This window comes from Lolium rigidum, chromosome 7, assembly GCF_022539505.1.
Source record: "Lolium rigidum isolate FL_2022 chromosome 7, APGP_CSIRO_Lrig_0.1, whole genome shotgun sequence".
NCBI lineage: Eukaryota > Viridiplantae > Streptophyta > Magnoliopsida > Poales > Poaceae > Lolium > Lolium rigidum.
In genome coordinates this window covers 190,950,509-190,971,060 of record NC_061514.1, presented here as the reverse complement: position 1 = coordinate 190,971,060, position 20,552 = coordinate 190,950,509, and the positions used below count along the sequence as shown (strand labels likewise).

General features: G+C 46.7%; 2 protein-coding genes across 3 annotated transcripts; both read left to right on the top strand.

Moving 5' to 3' along the window:
* Nucleotides 1-434: 434 nt before the first annotated feature.
* Nucleotides 435-2,568, top strand: LOC124675516 (F-box/kelch-repeat protein At1g30090-like). 2 transcript variants are annotated; one of them, XM_047211594.1, is made up of 2 exons: nt 435-686; nt 933-2,568. In XM_047211594.1, the coding sequence occupies exon 2, from the start codon at nt 1,144-1,146 to the stop codon at nt 2,368-2,370; it is 1,227 nt and encodes a 408-aa protein (XP_047067550.1). In that variant the 5' UTR covers nt 435-686; nt 933-1,143; the 3' UTR covers nt 2,371-2,568. The 2 variants fall into 2 exon arrangements, with proteins under 2 accessions (XP_047067550.1, XP_047067551.1); XM_047211595.1 differs by having other exon boundaries at nt 906-2,568.
* Nucleotides 2,569-3,593: 1,025 nt separating this feature from the next.
* Nucleotides 3,594-10,175, top strand: LOC124677813. Its single transcript, XM_047213768.1, has 6 exons — nt 3,594-3,832; nt 3,931-4,305; nt 4,519-4,636; nt 4,755-4,847; nt 5,115-5,318; nt 9,666-10,175. The coding sequence occupies exons 1-6, from the start codon at nt 3,828-3,830 to the stop codon at nt 9,936-9,938; spliced, it is 1,068 nt and encodes a 355-aa protein (XP_047069724.1). The 5' UTR covers nt 3,594-3,827; the 3' UTR covers nt 9,939-10,175.
* The last annotated feature ends 10,377 nt before the right edge of the window (nt 10,176-20,552 follow it).

Genomic DNA, 20,552 nt, shown 5'->3' with positions numbered 1-20,552 from the left:
ATAGCTACCTGTTGAGGCTGCAGCTAGGATTTACAGTTAGATCCCTTCTATGAAGTAATCAAGTAAACATACAGAAAATTGTAACATCCAAGATGCATACAGGGAGAAAGTACACACAAAGGACGATGTATTATGCTGACAACATTTACAAAAACAATTACAGAAGGTGTTGTGGATGCAAGTTTTTGTTCGTTATATTACAAATAGTGATGATATGTTTATCCGCAAAAAATGAGGGTATGTTTTATCCGCAAAAATGTTAATATATAAATATAGTATATGTTTTACACGTATTTATATTCTCAGCTGAAATGTAGAAAAATAATTATGAAAACGAAGCGGAGGTAGGTCCAACAGATGCTGGGCCCACCCACCGAACAAATGCGTTGAAATAGCCGAAGATGTGGAAAGCTTCAGTTCAGCTGCTTTGCTCATCCTCTGGTTTGTTTGGTTTTGACCCAGCTCGGTGGTTAAAAGGAGCGGCATCAGCTGGGAAGAGAAATGGCAGGGAGATCTTTTCCTATCCTGTAGACCTCCCCTCCTTGAATCAGAGCATACCAGCAGGCAGGGAAAAGGCGCAGGAGATTGACGCAAGGAGACCTCGGTTCTCTCAGCACTTCAGGTTACTTTCTATTGGAAGTGTCATCATGATTCTCGGAAATCCCATTTCTTCCAAGAACTAGAAAGTAAGTCGTGTTTGCCCCCTTTCTTCTTTCGTATAATACTATCTGCTAGAGGGGTTTCTTGGTGTATATTTTGCTGTGAATCACCATGAATTGGAGGGCGCAAGTTTAACTAACTAGGGTTTGATTAGTTCAAGATTGTTCCGTAGGAAATCCTGATTTTGTACTAGTCCTATTGGGAAGAAATTATTGCTTCCTTCTAACTCCGTTCTCGCTCTCCAGTGTTTGATTGCTTGTTTTCCGAATCAGGTTGGCTGCTTCTTTGAAATGCCATGGATGTAGCACTGGGCCAATAAATTGGGGATTTTTGCTTGTGCAAGAATAATTTTGTCTATAGTGCCACCATTTTCCTCAGAATAATAGAGAACCAAGATTGAGAGTGTTCTGATAGAAAACTTTGATTTGTGTGTTGGGGACATGGTCGCTGGTGCCTTCTTCAGTGTTGCAATTTGAGACGAGTATGCGCCGCGTCCGAGTCTCATCTCACCAGACTCCTGTCCAGAAGCTCGGTGATTCGCAGATGAAACTGACACCCAAGTTCCGGCTTGCCACAGCCTCTGCACTGCCGTCGCCGACATTAACCTCTGATATTGATCAATCTTCATGGGAGACACCCCTCATACCTGGCCTTCCGGACGACGCCGCACTCAATTGCCTCCTTCGGCTACCTGTTGAGGCCCATGATGCCTGCAGGCTCGTCTCTCGCCGGTGGCACCACCTCCTGGCCGACAAGGCACGGTTCTTCACGCAGAGGAAAGCAATGGGCTTCCGGTCGCCGTGGTTGTTCACCCTGGCGTTCCACCGTTGCACTGGTAAGATACAGTGGAAGGTGCTGGACCTGGACTGCTTAACCTGGCACACCATTCCTGCCATGCCGTGCCGGGACCGGGCTTGCCCCCGTGGGTTTGGCTGCATTGCAATCCCCAGTGATGGCACCCTTCTTGTCTGCGGTGGGCTAGTCTCTGACATGGATTGCCCATTACATTTGGTACTCAAGTATGATGTTTACAAGAACCGCTGGACCGTGATGACCCGGATGCTGTCGGCACGGTCCTTCTTTGGTGGTGGCGTGATCGATGGAAGGGTTTATGTTGCTGGGGGCTATAGCACGGACCAGTTTGAGCTGAACTCAGCAGAGGTTCTTGATCCAGCTAAGGGTGCTTGGAAACCAGTTGCTAGTATGGGCATCAACATGGCTTCATCAGATTCTGCTATCATGAGTGGTAGGCTTTATCTCACTGAAGGTTGTGCATGGCCTTTCTTCTCCTCGCCTAGAGGGCAGGTGTATGATCCAAAGATTGACCGCTGGGAGGCGATGCCAGTTGGAATGCGTGAAGGGTGGACAGGATTGAGCGTGGTCATCGACGATCGTTTATTCGTCATTTCAGAGTATGAGAGGATGAAGGTTAAGGTCTATGATGCAGAGATGGATTCGTGGGCTTCTGTAAACGGCCCTCCTATGCCTGAGCGGATTATGAAACCTTTGTCCGTGAGTTGCCTGGACAGTAAGATAGTCGTTGTCGGCCGTGGTCTCCAAGTAGCAATTGGCCACATCAAGAAACAGTCAGGAAGTGGAAGCGGTTGTAATCGTAGGACTTCGAGCTACTTGATTTGTTGGCAAGATGTCGATGTTCCAAGGGCATTCAGCGATCTGACGCCTTCAAGCAGTCAGATCTTGCATGCTTAACTGCATCTGAAGCTCTCGTAACCTGCAGACCAAGCACAACTGGTCAATTATTTAAATCTGCTCTCATCTATTTAAACCGCTTATCTGTGTTGTACAACAGCTGTGTTCTGTATATTAGACTCTTTCCTGTTATGTTCTATAATCTGTAAATGTTGTATATTAGTAACGAAATAATGCGAGACAATGTTGTGAGTAGTAGATGTTTGTGGGTAATTACCAGAACTGTTGCATTTCAGTCCTTACACTGATCTGACTCTTTGCTGAATGTACTCTGCTCAATTTGGAAGTAGTATATTTGTGTTGTGGCCAATTCGGCGAACCAGTTTTATATTTAGTATTCCTTTGTGCGAGATGAAATGATCCATGGATTGTTTGTAGCGCATGACGTAGCTGTGCTTATGTTGCAAAAAGTAACAGTTGATGGCCTGTAAATAGCTCTACTGCTATCAAAATTCAGAGATACTGTTGGTGCTGGAGTTGTCAAGAATCAGTTTGCGTTGTTTCCCCAGACACACAACAACCCATAGGAAATCGATATTCTATAGACACAAGATAACAGCGTCTGCAATAATAATTCATTTAGCCCACCAAATCTGCATGTATGCAGTGAAGTTCCCTATCAGGCTATCACACAATGCCTTCTCCAGCTAGCTAAGCTACAGTTGCTGCAACTTGGCATCGTCAAAAAATGATTTCAAATAAAATCGGGAGTGAGGAACAGGTACCGCAAAAAATGTAAAATGTATTGCCCGTGAACGCAAATAGGTTCAGTCGATTTCATTTCTTTTCGTTCTTTTCTTTCATTTTCTTATTTTTTGTATGGCTGAAGATCTTGAAGAATTGATTGGCATATCGAGCCTCAGTGTAAACTTACGGGTCTCTAAGGTTTTGAAAGAGAAGATCATTTATCTGTTGTTAATCAACAGTGGTGCATTTTAATCCATCTATTCAGATACTGTTTTCTAATATTATTTTCCAAGAAGATCATGGCTGTAAAAACTAAAAATAAACAGAACAAATACTTGTTATTTCTGGAAAGGGGAGAGCCATGTTTAGAAAACTGAAGAAAATAGAGAGATCAAAATTACATATTTTTGTTCTCCACTGTGGAAGAAGTTATCAAGTACTCCTTGCAGCCAGCCATCCCCAACTACTAGTACTACAGAAGCGTGTAGGCACTATCCACCACAAATGCTAATCCAGAAGAAGACAACAATCCAACCCAAATGTCCTCTTGTCTTGTGGCCATCATCAAGCCAACTGAAATGTGTCATTAAAATAAGCAACTGAAGTGTGTAAGTCTGTTTCAGACCTTCATCTTGCCATCTAGACTATGAAAAGTCTTTACAATCAGCTAACTGAACTCATTTCATACACGCAATTTTTCTAAGATCTGTGCGAAAATTTTAGCATTTTCACGTGCAATTTATATGTTCAAGATGTGCTAGATTGGTGGAATGAGGTATGGTTTTTAGCTTATGCTGAGTATTACAATTTTCACAAATAATTAAGATGTATTCAGTTCCATTATTTATCTGAAATTTTATAAGTGAACTACAGATATACCCAGAAACGAGCTGATCCTAGAATAACCAGTCCTGAAGTTTCCCTCAGAAAACCATCTAGAGATCGAAGCAACAGACCAGCAGCAATGGAGGCGCTCTACTTGCTGGGCTCCCTGACCACCACGCTCCTCACCTCCACCGTCCTCTCCCTCCTCCTACTTCTCCGCCTCCCATTCGCTACCCGCCCTGCTCCCGGCGGTGGTGGCGCGCGGCTCTACGAGGGCCGCGTCCGGCACTCCCGCCGGCGGCCGGCGGGGCACGCCTTCGAGTACGCCGTGCGCTACGCCCTCGTCGACCTCGATCTCCTCCCCCTTCCTGGCTACCTCTCCGCCGCCGACGCCCGCCGCATCGCCTCCACCTCTGGCCCCGTGTAAGCCCCCTAATGCAATTTGCAACTTCCTGACGCAATTTCATAATATAAATTACACACATCTTTTTTTTTAAAAAAAAATCTACAATGAAAACCACAGTTCTTTTGTATGTAAGAAACCAAAAGAATTTGGCAAAAGCATAACCAGAACTTTTTTTTTTGTATAACTGTACCCATTTGCACTGAGGCGAGTTAGTTCATTGTTTGATCAAGGCGTCTCCTGACGGTACCCAAGAGCGTGGGGTATGAGCAGAACCCACTCAGCGTCTACTACTGCTACGATGAGGCGGTGCAAGAACAGGATGAAGACCTCAAGATGTGCATTGCTGAAGTGAGGCCCTCCTCTGTGTTTTTTTAGATCGAACCTCTCCTCTGTGTTGGATTCGTATTATTGTGTTTAGTTAGTTCATTACTGTGTTGACTGTCTAATATTTTGCTATTGGTTCCAGGTCACAAATACTCCCTGGGGGGAGAAGGTGATGTTTACCTTCCAGCCGGGTTCTGATCTTGTTGCAAAACCTTTGCATGTCAGCCCTTTCATGGTATGGCCTTTGTCAAGAATTATATATTATCTGATAGAATATGGTATCGAGGCCCTCCTCTGTGTTTTTAGATGGAACCTCTCCTCTGATTATAATATATAGTGTGGCGTGATGGATTGTACATTTTATAGGCAAAATTGATATAATTTTAGTAAGGGTGTTTACTATGCTAATTGTTGGTCTTGATTGTGTTAATTTTGACTCGCTGTATTCAGTTCACTACCATTACATCTTATTAGTGTTTTATTTTTGTTGCATGAGCTCTAGGATATGCTTGGCAACTGGAGTATTCGTGCTGACGCCCCAGGCAATAATCTTTATGTGGCTATTTCGGTTCAACATCCAACACTTGGAAACTATTTTACTGCAGCTTTGCAAGCCAAGTTAGTTGGGCAGACAAGTGACTCTGTTAAGCTAGCAACATTCTTCTGGCTGATGCCTCATAAGGTTGCTGCAGGGATATACTGGGAGGTAGCTTTCCAATATATGATGCTTCTTTTCTATTATCATGCTTATATTTATGATTTCATTCTCGTATATAACACTATCCTCATAGAGAGTGCTTTTAATACCTTCGAGATTGACTTGACGATTACTTTTCTTTCCTCATGCTGTGTCATTTTGAATTTCCTTTCTTGGTGGGGCAACTGGATTACTAGATGGGCAGATAATGGTGATTAATGAGAATTTTTGTTTGATGTACAACATCTATTTAAATAAAAATATAGAGAAAAGCTTCAAGGTATTTGAAGAATATATTCCGAGTTTACCCCCATAGTCGTGACTGCATGACAGCTTGTAGACCATTTAAATAATCTTGCTACATGTTTACCCCTTTGGGACCTTGAGGCAGCTTTTAACCCATTTTACTATTTTACCCAAACTTAAAAGGTAGAGTTTGTTAGGATGGCGTTGAAGCTATCTGGCTGGACAACTAGGATACTTTTTATTCATTTGGGGTTGCTGAATTATGTCAAATTTCATCAAATGCTTTAAAATTGTGTGAAATTTTGTAAATTTTATTGAGTAGATTCACCCGTCATTTCACCCAGAAGTCCTAACTGATGGAGAAGGGTGGGCAGTATACTTTATACCTTCCACTCACGTCCAGGCTCCACCAAGCCTTCGACGTGGATCGATGTAGGTCGCAGTCTTCAACTCAACACCTCTTAGCTCTGATACCATATTGAATTGGATGCGCCAATTAGTTCATCCAAATGTCTGAACTGATGGAGAAGGGTGGGCATGTGTTATGTGGCTGCTAGGGTTTGGGAGGGAGAGAGAGGGCGCGAGAAGGCCGGCCGGGGGCCTTTTGCCCACGGCCGGGCAAGAGGGAAGGGATTTCCTTCTTAATTCTTGCTTGATTAGATTGATACGTCTCCTCTCCTTATATAGAGAGGTTTACTTGACCCCTAAGAAAGCGACCCTTATCTCTAATTAACCCTAAGACTAATGGGCTATAGCGCCAGCCCAAGCCCATTACGTACTCTAACACTACACCCCACCTGGACATGCAGCTCGTCCTCGAGCTGCAACCTAAACAAACTATGACTCGACGCAACACAAACCTAACACCTAAAAACGAGCCTTTTACATCTTGGCTTGTTTTATTACTCTCAACCTGAAATGGACTGGGACGCTTTATTGTTGACCCCTGAACATAAAGTGGACACCATCCGCCCGTCGGACGTGCACCTGTACAACCACCTGGATCCCATGGAAACTAGCGGGACAAAAGGAGCTCACGCGGCGGCCGGCGGCAGAATGTAGTTGTGCTACGCGGTGTCGGTGACACCATGCCTTCTCCCCGCCGGATGACTGTCGAAGGCACAGACTTTGAGGTCGCTGCCTGCGGGAGAAACATCATGTCCGCCGCCCGTGGGGGAAACCGCACGCCCAAGATCCCCGACGCAGCGGACGAGATCGAGGTCCCTTGCGCAACGAAGCGCAACTTGGAGGAGCTGCAGCTGCAGATCACGCATCTCCCGCACACGCCGACGCACTAGGAGGCCGCGCGCAGCAGCCTGCATCCTCACCGCCGCCGACATGTGGCGGATAGCGATCCAAGCCGGAAGCGGTGACGGTGACGGAGGGAAACGGACCTGGTGGAAGGGCATCCCGGGCGGTGTCGATGTAGAGCCTGGGGCCAAGGTCGCTCCCACACCGCCGAAAGGCAGGGACGGCGTCTGTGGTGGCAGCAGCCGCTGCTGCGGTGTTGGTGGCAACGGTAGCTGCTGTTGTTGTTGCAGCTGCCCACCGAACGGCAGGGACAGCGTCGGTGAGGACAGCAGTTGCAGCGGTGACGTTCGTGGCGGCGGCAGCAGCTGCTGTTGCTGCTGTAGCGTCCCGGTGGGGAAGAAGGCGGTCGGCTGCTGGAGAAGAGGGACCCCCGGCGCCGAGGTAGGGCCCGGCCTGGAGATGGTGGACAGTGGCAGCGGGGACTGCAGCAGCTCGGCGTCGGTTGGCGGCGACGACATCAGCAGCGTCGGCTGCAGCAGCCCGGTGTCGGTTGGCGGCGACGACAGCAGCAACGTCGGCTGCAGCGGCCCGACGATCGCGGCGGAGGCCACCTGGTGCGTCGGCTGCCACGGCAGCAGCGCCACCGGCGGCGGCGGCCCGTAGGGACCGGCCAGGAAGAGGCGGATGTCCTGGACAGCAGTGGTGAGATCACGGAGGGCTGCGGTGATCTCCGCCGGGGAGAGAACGGCGGGGACGTCGGAGTGAGGCGGCAGCGGGTGGGAAGAACTCGGTGGAGGGCTGGACATGATCGAACCCGGGAAAGCTGATACCAAGTGTTATGGTGCTGCTAGAGGGATGACGCGAGAGGGCCGGCCGGGGGCCTTGCCCACGGCCGGTGGCAAGAGGGAAGGGATTTCCTTCTTAATTCTTGCTTGATTAGATTGATACGTCTCCTCTCCTTATATAGAGAGGTTTACTTGACCCCTAAGAAAGCGACCCTTATCTCTAATTAACCCTAAGACTAATGGGCTATAGCGCCAGCCCAAGCCCATTACGTACTCTAACAGCATGATATTTCAACAAATTTTGAGAAAATAGTTAAATAGGATAAAGGCTGTCACAACTCACAAGGTCAGAATTGGGATAAAATGTTGCAATATTTTTCTTAATGCGTTATAATCTATCACAAGGTCGAATTCAAGGGTAAATTCAAATTTGTTTTAACCTTAGAATAACCTTAGCATTCAATAGAAGTCCATAAAAGAAAATAGCATTTGCTAAAGATGTCAGATTTTGACTGAGACATAAGATATACAAGGAGCTCCCAAAATATGTCAGGATCTTATTAAACTTGATGATCTCAACAACCCCACTGCAGGAAAATCCTGCCAATACCATTCTCGAAAAAAAAATCCTGCCAATACACACTTGAAAAAAATGTCACAATTATCCCTTTACATTGCAAAAGATACATATCATCACACCATCCAATTGTATTTCCTCAAACTATCGCATCTTAAAACGCATTTTTTTGCTGCTAACCAAAAAAGGAACCATGCTTTTGTTGTCAGATTCTCATCCAATATGTACTTAGTACCTCCTCTACCCATTGTCAGGGCCGTACCCGAGAATACAGAGGCCATGAGCGAAACCATAAATTAGGCCTTTGATGCAGCCAATGGCAATTAGAAAAAACACAGATTTGTAATATATATCATATCATATTGGTGGTATAATTTTTTTTGGAAGAAATTACATCTTAACAAAAAACGATTTTTAGAATTCAAAAGTAGTAATACTTTGGTAGAAATGTGCTAGCACTTCCTTTAGACAGATCGTCAAAATAATTCCTCATAAAAAAATTCTCCAAAATGTCATGTACTATCAAGATTTGAAGATTTAAACAAATGGGATGAAACAACCTTTGATCCATGTGGGAAGCAGACCATCCGACGGCACCAGCCCCGGTAATCGGTTTGCTTCTCCCCTTGATGAATATGTGTTCTGTGACCAAGCACTGTGGCTGGGCCTCCATTTTCAATCGATGCACTGAGATCGCAGGGCCGGTAGAGATGTGAAATTAAGACGAAAACACAAAAAAAGAAGGTACAGATTGAAGGTCAGCCTGCAGTGTCCCGTTGATGCATGTTCATTGCGAAAACATATCTATTCAGGAAAATCACGACGGAATTATTTTGCATATGAGCAGTGATTGGGAGATGAACAGAACCGCGCCCACGCTAGAAGTGAAAGATAAAGAGAAAAGAGAGAAAGACAGATGCATGCGTAAGTTGGGGCCTCTCAAGTTAATTCGGTGGCAGATTTCCTAGGCAGTTACTATTTATGGACGAATTGATTAGTCCCATCTAACCTGGTCATTTGCAGCACCGAGTAACATTTTAACACTAAAAAGAATTAGGGGCCCTCCAAATTTGGAGGCCCTGTGCAGTCGACCACTTCGCCCGTGCGTTTTCCTTTGGATCACCTAAATGCATTTTCCTGTTTACGGACACTGACCGACTTTGATCTTAAGTAGGACCAAAATGAATTGTCCTTGTACCATGCTCCTCCTGTTTTTCCACTGAGCTCGCCCCCTTTGCGTTGTGCGCTGTCTCCCTCCCACCATTGTACCATGCTGCTGTAATCCTTGGGGATTTCACCCCCGTCTTTCGATTAAATGATATATGCAGGTGGAGGCCTTTGTGCCTCTCCCGGTAAACACTAAAAAGAAATTGTCCTTGTTTTTCCATAGCTTTGAATGCTCTCTGTAGAATGCTTCAAACAATTGGTTATTACTGCATATAGTTAGCACTTGATGTTAAAGATGCTTATCCAATCTTTTCTGGCTCTTATCTTCAGGCCTTCAGGCTTTGGCTGAAAAATGTCAGGTTTCTGGACCATCCGAGGTACCTGAGCCTGAGCTACAGGGACGAAGCTCTGAAGCGCGACCATGAGATCCGCTCCTCATGCAGCTTCCTTGGTCAGAAACCGAAAGCAAACATCGGAAGCGGCGGCACGACGATGACCGATGAAAGGACAGAAAACACGAACAATCAGGACTACAAAGATGGCGGAGTGAGCATCAGGGGGAGGTGGTGCGTGTGGAGGGATGCTCAGTGGCCGTGGTGCTGATGACAGCGCCATAAACATGGAGTGGTCATATTATCTGTTTGGAGGAAATTGTTTTTGAAATTCTTGCCATGCACACACGAGACGAGATGTAAGTATACAGTGCTAAAATATGATGATTGATGAGGTGTAATTTAATTTCGTGGAAGTAACAAACATGCCTGACTTGGAATAATCGTGTGTGCGTGGATAGATTCCATCCGTATATAACTGTTGCGCCACATAGCCGACACACATGTACATTATTGATTTAGGCTATGTTTGGTAGCGAAGTATTTTTAAAGTATTACAAGAATACTTTAGTTTCTAAAATTACTGCAGTTTACAATACTTTGATGCGTTTGGCAATGGCTAAAAACTGCAATATAAATACTGAAGTATCCCTCAAACTGCAGTTTTTTCAACGTATTAAAAAATGAACCCCCGACCTCTTTTTTCTAAAACGGGGAAAGCGAGAAAAACAGCCTGCCGTCCTCGCTATGGTTCGTCCCCGCTGCTGCCATGTTTCCTCAAGACTCGGGAGATGCCATCGTGCGCAGTCATGGATAAAGAAAGAAAAATACAGCGATGGAGAGAAGAAAGGTGAGCGCTGCCAGAGTTTGAGATTGGCGCCTGCTTCTTGTACGTGATGGTTCACAAGCTGGCGGTTGGCCCGTGGCCGGAGGTAGTGCCGCTGGAATGTCAGCGGCGGCGGATGATACGTAGAGGACGGGGCAACTGGTGCTGTAACTGTTCACCAGCGCAACTAAGGCGGGCGGAGGTGCTAGCCGCGAGTGCTTGCCATGTCCATGGTGAGAGGATGGGTCTGCGTGTGCCATAATCTCTAGAGAATTACAAAGTTGAAAGACCTGATGTGCTCCAACGGTAGCTAATTTACGTAGCTAATTACAACAATAGCCAAACATGTCACAGTATTCCTAAATACTCCAAAATACTTCAATCTGTCAATACTTCGGTTTACTATGCCACCCTGCTTAAAAACTGCAGTTTTAGAATACTTTGCTACCAAACTAAGTGCAGTTTTAAAATTTGAAGGAGTACCCTGGAATGCTAGATACTAGTGGGCGCCGTCATTTCATAATTGTCGCCTCCATCGTCAGTACAGTATTCATTTTTTTTTGGGAGTATTCATTTCAGTTGCCTTAGGAGCAGCAGGAGCGATCGACACGTCCCGCACCGATGCGTGCTAGATCGTCATGGACATCCTCCATATCGGAAGTCCAGAATTAGCCATGCTCTTACTTTCACGTGCGCGAAAAGGAACCAGAAGGGCGAACAACGTGCGGCAGATACGCAGCCACAAAGATGAGACGATACAGCCTGCCGACCTTCGGTTCAGCAAAGTCTGCGTGCTATTTTCCAAAAGGATGTATTGCGTGCTAGCTTGCTCCTTCCTGAAGAAAAGAACTAGTAAAAAAATCCTCACTTTGCAGTTATGTATGTAGCTTAACATGATATATCGTCGCCTCTCAAGCGAGTTTTTTACAAGGACTTGTTTGTTTCTATCTTTAGATATATCAGCTAGTTGGAAGCATTTTACTATATATATATATATATCAGTGTAAACATAAACCTTAATGAAGATGCGGATGACTCAACTCGAACACGGAATACTCATCGACCTCGGCATACAATGCACAATTTTTGGGTGCCACATCAACAAATATGAATAAGGTGGTGTGAAATATTTGGGCACCTCCAAACGTTAAATTTCTTGTTTGGTTGGCTATCCGAAATAGGATTTAGACGGCGAATCGTCTTGAGAAGAGAGGTTGAATAAATTATGTTCTTTGTCCGCTTTTCAAGCAAACTCAAGATATGGCGGGACATCTCTTATCCCATTGCCACTACGGCTTTGGGGAATTACGAAGAGTTGGTTTGGTATTCCCTCCATATGCACCCACGAGTTGACAGACAATTTATTCCTCAAAAGGTGGTGAATAGTGATGCCGTGCAAAGATATGGCTAATTGAAAGGCGATAGCTGCCCTTTTTCGAGAATACACTCTGAAAGGTGTACTAATCATATAGAAGAAAGACTAGAAAGCCCGAGCCACATGTATTACTGCCAACATGGGGTGGCGGCTCCCCTATAGCATAAAAGCCTAATCACCGTCGCTCCACGAAAAAGGAAAAGGCTCAGGAAATCCAAAGGATTTCGAGCGGAAAAGCCTAGCTACACGCCATCTATGGTACTCCTCCCTGATCCTATGTCTAATGGCCATCGCCGGGGTGGCGTCATTGAACACCACGTTGTTCCTATGCCTCCAGATACACCAGAAGAGCAAGATGATCGCCGTCCATATGTCCCTCCTCACGGCTCTGGGGCAGGAGAGAGATAGCTGGCCTCACCCATGGGTTTCAATAACAAGTCTGCGCTCCTACCATCCTCCTAGACATTAAAGGTGAGACTAAGCTTTAGGTCTCCACGGAAGCAAAACATTTAAGTTTGTAATGAAGGATTTTTTTTCTCTTTTGGTTTGCTTTGTCTTGTCAAGGCTCTCCTGCCGAATTAATGAACGGTGGTAAATCTTTTGTAGTTTTTCAGGAAAAAAAGTGGAACATAGAATCCTTACTAGAGTTTGTAAATATTCTTCTTCTGACCAACGAAAATTCTGACAGTCCACTCTGGTTAGCAGCAAGCAAACCGAGTCAAATAACGAGGTTTGTACGTTATGGGTGACAGTTGCATGCATAGTACTTTCAGGTTTCGTCACCGTGACCTAGCTGATCGACGACAACGTGAACGCATTACCGGAAAACGGGTAAAGATATGGTGGGGGCGGAGGCGGACTGCCGAACACTGCCGGGTGCCGGCGCATGCATGTGTTTCTTATGATGAGACCGACAGTCGACAGAGGTCGGAAATCTCTGACGAATTCTGGGAGATTTCGGAAAGGCGTTTCCAGCTGGATATCTCTACAGACCACATATATCGATCATCCAACGCTCGGTCCTACGTTCGGTATATTGTATGGAATCAGTACGGAAATGACATTTGCAACGTGTAGCACATGACCACGTAACGTTCATCCGCTGAATTAACGTTTTCGAAAGTAACATACTCCGTACCACTAATTAGCACTGTCTATCACGAGTACGATACACATGCATTTGCATATCCAAGTGTGTGCCGTACGGAGATGATGGATAGACGCACACGTGGACACGATACGAATTCGGAATCAAGTATGTTGATGAGCTGTAGAAATGTATGCTTAATTTGCTTGTACCGGTTGCTTTAAATAAATATATCATTAGTACAGAACACGTTTTCACACACAGTTGAAATAGCCCGCTACAAATGATATGAAAAATTGTTACTACACGTGGTTGTGTGATAGGCCTCCAATACCCACATAACCCATGTGCGATAACCTCTCGATATTACGACATCAACTTATCGATTGGCCAATCACGTCGTCATAATGATCACACGATGACATCGGAATAAATGATGAGAAAAGAGAATGAAACGGGGATACGAGGATAACGGGTATAGTGTACACTGGTAGAAAAACAGGCTTCCGTCCAGCACCATAAGTCGCGAAGCTAAAGGAACCGCGACTAATGGGACATTTAGTCGCGGTTCGGGTGGCGAACCGCGACCAAAGGCTCGGGCCCGGGCGCACGGTGGCCAGCCGGTGCACGTGGGGGGCTTTAGTCGCGGTTGGCCGGTCAACCGCGACTAAAGGTGCTCGAAGGCCTTTAGTCGCGGTTGGCCGGGCCAACCGGGACTAAAGCCCCTCCCCTATATATACCCATCCAGCAGCCAACACTTAGCCATTTGGAGCCATTCTCTTCACAAACTTCACAAGTGAGTGTTAGGTTTGCTTTTGGTTCCTCTTATGCACATAAGGTGTTTGATGAAATGCCCCAAGAGCATGAAACAAACATGATATGAAGTGTTGGAGCCACACTTGAGCTTTCTCATCTATTTTTTCCTCCTCGATCGCGGTTAGCAACTTGAACCTTTGATGTGTCATTGATAAAATATGCATGTGTGTAGTTCATTGTTTAATTTATATTGTTTGTAGCTAGTTAGTTTAACAAATGCATGATGGTTAATTATATATTTTATATTATAATAATGCGGATGAATCGGCAATGGATGTACGGTAACCGACTCTCCGGCGAGTTCGAGTACGGGTTTGAAAGATTTCCTCGTAGTGGCTAATGCGAACAAGCAGGGGGTTTTGTTATCTCGTCCATGTGTTAACTGTAAGAATCAGAAGGGTTACTCTTCCTCAAGAGATGTTCACATGCACCTGCTTCGGCACGGTTTCATGCCAAGCTATAATTGTTGGACCAAGCATGGAGAAAGAGGGGTTATAATGGAAGAAGATGAAGAAGGGGATGATTTCATCGATGAAAGCTATCTTGCTCATTTCGGTGATACTTTCATGGAGGATGCTGAAGGTGAAGGGGAAGGTGAAGGGGAAGGTGAAGAAGAGGCACGTGATGATCCCGTTGATGATCTTGGTCGGACCATTGCTGATGCACGGAGACGCTGCGAAACTAAAAAGGAGAGGGAGAATTTGGATCACATGTTAGAGGATCACAGGAAGGCGCTGTACCCCGGATGCGATGATGGTCTGAAAAAGCTGGGCTGCACACTTGATTTGCTGAAATGGAAGGCACAGGCAGGTGTAGCTGACTCGGCATTTGAAAACTTGCTGAAAATGTTGAAGAATATGTTTCCAAAGAATAACGAGTTGCCCGCCGGTACGTACGAAGCAAAGAAGGTTGTCTGCCCTCTAGGTTTAGAGGTTCTGAAGATACATGCATGCATCAACGATTGCATCCTCTACCGCGGTGAATACGAGAATTTGAATGAATGCCCGGTATGCACCGCATTGCGTTATAAAATCAGAGGCGATGACCCCGGTGACGATGTTGAGGGCCGGAAACCCGGGAAGAGGGTTCCCGCCAAGGTGATGTGGTATGCTCCTATAATACCACGGTTGAAACGTCTGTTCGGGAACAAAGAGCATGCCAAGTTGTTGCGATGGCACAAAGAGGACCGTAAGTCGGACGGGGAGTTGAGACACCCCGCAGATGGAACGCAATGGAGAAAGATCGACAGAGAGTTCAAAGATTTTGCAGCTGACGCAAGGAACATAAGATTTGGTCTAAGTACGGATGGCATGAATCCTTTTGGCGAGAAGAGCTCCAGCCATAGCACCTGGCCCGTGACTCTATGCATCTACAACCTTCCTCCTTGGTTGTGCATGAAGCGGAAGTTCATTATGATGCCAGTGCTCATCCAAGGTCCGAAGCAACCCGGCAACGACATCGATGTGTACCTAAGGCCATTAGTTGATGAACTTTTACAGCTGTGGGGCAGACCTGGTGTCCGTGTGTGGGATGAGCACAAAGAAGAGGAATTTGACCTACGAGCGTTGCTTTTCGTAACCATCAACGATTGGCCTGCTCTTAGTAACCTTTCGGAACTGTCAAATAAGGGATACAATGCATGCACGCACTCGCTTACATGAGACCGAAAGTGTACATTTGCCAAATTGTAAGAAGAATGTGTACCTTGGGCATCGTCGATTTCTTCCGAAAGGTCATCCGAGTAAGAAAGAAAGGCAAGCATTACAACGGCAAGGCGGATCACCGGCCGAAGCCCGCGGAACACACCGGTGCTGAGGTATTTGATATGGTCAAGGATTTGAAAGTCATCTTTGGAAAGGATCCTGGCGGACAATCGGTTCCGAAGGGAGCCGACGGGCACGCAGCCATGTGGAAGAAGAAATCTATATTACGGGAGCTAGAATATTGGAAAGTCCTAGAAGTCCGCTCCGCAATCGACGTGATGCACGTTACGAAGAATATTTGCGTGAACCTCCTAAGCTTCTTGGGCGTGTATGGAAAGTCAAATGATACAAAGGAAGCACGGCGAGGACCAGACAAAGTTTGAAAGACCACGATGACCGGCATCCGGAACGGTTTCAAGGTCGTGCCGGCCTACGCTCCGACCAAAGAAGAGAAGGTCATCTTTTTGAATGCCTGAGCAGTATGAAGGTCCCGTCTGGATTCTCGTCCAATATAAAGGGAATAATAAACATGGCGGAGAAAAAGTTCCAAAACCTGAAGTCTCACGATTGCCACGTGATTATGACGCAATTGCTTCCGATTGCTTTGAGGGGGCTCCTGCCGGAAAATGTTCGAGTAGCCATTGTGAAGCTATGTGCATTCCTCAATGCAATCTCTCGAAGGTAATCAATCCAGAAGTTCTACCACGGTTACGTAACGATGTGATCCAATGTCTTGTCGGCTTCGAGTTGGTGTTCCCGCCATCCTTCTTCAATATTATGACGCACCTCCTGGTTCACCTAGTCGATGAGATTTCCATTCTCGGTCCTGTATTTCTACACAATATGTTCCCCTTCGAGAGGTTCATGGGAATATTAAAGAAATATGTTCGTAACAGTGCTAGGCCAGAAGGAAGCATCGCCAAGGGCTATGGAAATGAGGAGGTAATTGAGTTTTGTGTTGACTTTGTTCCTGACCTTAAGCCGATTGGTCTTCCTCGATCGCGGCACGAGGGGAGACTAAGTGGAAAAGGCACGATCGAAAGGAAATCAACGATATGTATGGACGGCCATTCTCTGACTGAAGCACACCACACAGTTCTGACCAATTCCAGCTTGGTGGCTCCGTACTTTGAGAAACACAAGAATATTTTACGCTCGGACAACCCCGGGAAGCCTCGAATCCCGGATTAGGAAGGCCCACATGGAGACTTTCGGCAGTTGGTTGAGAAAACATTTAATGAATGACGAACATGTTGTAGATCAGCTGTACATGTTGGCCAAGACACCATATTCGACTATAACAACTTTCCAAGGGTACGAGATAAATGGGAATACATTTTACACGATCGCCCAAGATAAAAAGAGCACCAACCAATACAGTGGTGTCCGCTTTGATGCAGCAACCGAGAATGGGCAAAAGGTCACATATTATGGTTACATAGATGAGATATGGGAACTTGACTATGGACCCTCCTTTAGGGTCCCTTTGTTCCGGTGCAAATGGTTCAAGCTAACAGGAGGTGGGGTAAAGGTGGACCAGCAATACGGAATGACAATGGTGGATTTCAACAATCTTGGTTACCTTGACGAACCATTCGTCCTAGCGAAAGATGTCGCTCAGGTTTTCTATGTGAAGGACATGAGTAGCAAACCGAGGAAACGGAGAGAGCAGAGGAGATCTCCCGGCCGTTTTTTGTTTTGTTTTTTTAACTAATTAAAATTTAACTAATTAAAGTGTAAATTTGTAACTAATTAAGTTGTTTTTAAATAAGTTTAAAAATTTTGACTTAAAAATTTAACTAATTAATTGACTAATTAAATTGTAACTTAATTTGTAACTAAGTTTTTTAATTTGTAACTAAGTTTTTTAATTAATAATGTAACTTAATTAAATTGTAAACGTGCTTCCCTATAAATATTTGCGCGCGCGGACCGTCGCCTCGACTCTGCAGCGCCGCGCCGTCGCCGCCCTCTCGTCTTCTACGCCGTCAGGCTGCCCGAGCGCCGCGCGCCACCGTCGCCGTCGTCTTCTACGTCGTCGCCCTCGCCCGAGAGCGCCGCCGCGCCGCCGTAGTCGATCCTCCCGTAAGAACCGCGTCGCGCCCCGGCCCCTCCAATCTCTCCCGGCGCACACACGCGCTATTCCGCGACACCCTCTCCCACCCCTTCCAGCTCGCCGGCCCCCTCCTTTTGGCACCGCCCTTTCGCCACCGCCACCGCCCCCTTCGCACTTAATTAATTTGTTTTGACTACATGTTTTCAGGACTGACATATGGCGGACGATAGAGCTGACCCAATTATGGACAACTATGATCCGGACGCTGAAGAACATATCTTCGGCATCATAAAAGGCGATGTTCTATATGTGCCGACCGGACAAGAAGAAGATGATATCGATTCTTATCTGAACCTTGACGGTGAAGATGAAGGGCATGGTCAGCAAGATGGTGCCGAAGAAACGTCGATAAACGACGATCTTCAATTGGAAGTAGCAACCACCTCCGGCGCCGAGGTATATATATATACATTGAGCCTCTGGTGATACAAACTAACTGATTTGAATAAATATGTGTGTACTAACGCGCGCGACTCTCTTTCTTATTTTAGCCCTCGGCCGGATCGTCGAAACAATCGAGTACGTCGTCGTCAAAGCGTGGCGCAACTAAGACGATGAAATCAGGAGAAACATGCACCATCGATGTTGTCGAGGAAGCAACCGGCAGGCCGCTGGAGCCCAGCAAGAACGCCACCAAGTTTATCAGCCAATGCGGAGCCGTTGTTAGAGACAACGTCTCGATCACCGTCCAGGAGTGGAATGAGCCAAAGAAGGCACGTCTTGGTTTCACTTTTATCGATAAGAGAACAAAAAAAGATTGCTTCAAAAAGCTTATGGAACATTTCGTTCTACCTCCGGAATACCGCAAATACGATGATGAGGGTAACAAGATTGCGGAAAACAAGGAGAGGTGCAAGCTAGTCAAACAGGTTCGCTCTTTCTAAGATGTCCAACGCATTCCGGAAATACAAGCAAAATCTAGCCCATGACTTTGTCAAGCAGGGCAAGACTCCGGATTTCAAAGGACAATATGAGAAACTGGAACATGATTGGCCAGAATTTGTGAAGCAAAAGAAATCGGAGCAGTTCCTTGAAATATCGAAAAAAATAAGGATAATGCGGCCAAGAAGGAGTACAATCATAAAATGGGGCCAGGAGGGTATCGCTTTTGGCAGCCTAGGTGGGAGAAGATGGAGAACGAGCTGAGGGCGCGAGGAATCCGTCCAGGTACGGAGGGATGGGACCCAAGGGCCAAAAGGCTGGTGGTACGGGCATGGGGGATCGCTGAACCCGGAGACAGGGGAGTGTGTTTACCAGGGCAAAATAATTAAACCCACCCAAAAGCTTATTGAGGCAATGAGGGATGCTCAAGAGGGGAGGATCAAGTTCAACGGAGAGAACGACGCCCGACAAAAGCCCTCGGGAATCCCGAACACGGAGGACGTGTACGAGGCATGGGGCACATTCCGTGGAAATTAGGGTTCCCCGAACGATGACCCGTACGGTTACGAAGCCGTAAGAGAAAGATGGATCGGGAAGCGAGATGTTGTGGCGCGGTTGGCATCGGAAATGGATGTCATGAAGAAAACCGTGAGTGTACTAGTAGCCGAAAGAGATGCAGCTCGGGCGCAGCATGAAGATCATCCATTGGATCTCGGAAGCCAGCCGCGGAGAAGCAGCGTGGCTTCCACGGAGGCCCCATCGGCTGGTGCACCGACGATCGAAATTACCGCACCGGAGCCTCTGGTGGTCGAAATTACTGCACCGGAGCCTCCTCGCTACCCCGTGGACGATATAAAGGAGATGAAAGCATGTCATCTGTATTATCCTATCGGGAACATGTCCATGAAGGTAGCCATCGGTAGTGCTTTACCACCTGGAGCACTCCACCACAACAACCCCATTCAAGATGGCTATGCTCGTGTCACGGTGGAGGACATAGTCCAAGGGTTTGAGGACCTGGACATTGACATTGCTACACCTGAAGGGGCGACAAGACTTGGAGATGTCAAGCGCCAGTTCATTCTATGGCGGAAGAAGTTTATCAAGTTTCCGGGCGAGGCGCCAACAAGTCCACCCCCTACGGTGGTGGTGGTGGCGGCGGTGGCGGTGGTGGTGGTGGTGCTTCACCTACACCTCCTTCACGAGGGCCGACGCCGCCCCCAATTCACCTCCGGCGGGTAAGCAGCCGCCGCCCCTAGTCCGCCCCGGGCAGTGCGTGACGCCGCCCCCCAATCCACCTCCGGCGAAGAAGCAGAAGCAGCAGTCCTGGATTATTAACCCGGACCCTTACGTACCTAAGAAAACAAAGGTACCGGAGCCATCAATGAAGCCTCTCCCCACGAGGCCTTAGGAATGTAGTGCCGAGGAAGTCGAGGCGGGCGCGGCTGCTGATTTAGAGAAATGGAAGGCGAGCTGCAAGAAGAAAACAGAGCCCGAGCCCAAGCCAGTATTTTCTGATGAGCAAAAGAAGTGGGCTAAGTCATTTTTGAACACACCGTCCCAAGCCGCAAAGAATCTGCCTGACGACTATGCACGTGAACTTCGTAGGCAAGCACTCGCGTTCAAGAGGAACCAAGAGTTGGCGGAGAAGCAGGAGAAGAAAGCCTTGGAGGAGGCCGAGAAAAATTAGAAAGGGGGAAAGAAGTTGCCCAGCTCGGGGAACAAAGTAAACAATCGATCGCCCCGCTCATAGTGCAAGCCGCCGGTCCGGATGCCCCCGATATCATAGCAGCTGCGGCAGCACATGGATTGACCGTAACGAGTGCCGGAGAACAAGCGGCCACCTTAGGTATCACTCTTCGTGCACTCGTTAGGCCTTGATGAGGCGCCAATGAAGGACGTAGTATTTACATATGTGAAGAATGGCCCTCTCGTCGAGCTCGCGCGAGAAGAGGATCTACCTCGACAAATGAAAGGTCTGCTAAATTGGTACAAGGGTTACATAAAACTTAAAAACGCCAAAGACTATTTTTATGCGGAAGTTAGATATGAGCATCACTTCAAACATTACTATATAACA

What these genes read in the sequence shown, in the direction of transcription:
- LOC124675516 (XM_047211594.1), top strand. Translation starts at nt 1,144, where the DNA reads ATGCGCCGCGTCCGAGTCTCATCTCACCAGACTCCTGTCCAGAAGCTC.
- LOC124677813 (XM_047213768.1), top strand. An exon ending in GCCTCCACCTCTGGCCCCGT is followed by an intron (nt 4,306 to 4,518) that starts GTAAGCCCCCTA and finishes TGTTTGATCAAG; the next exon opens with GCGTCTCCTGACGGTACCCA. An exon ending in TGCATGTCAGCCCTTTCATG is followed by an intron (nt 4,848 to 5,114) that starts GTATGGCCTTTG and finishes CATGAGCTCTAG; the next exon opens with GATATGCTTGGCAACTGGAG.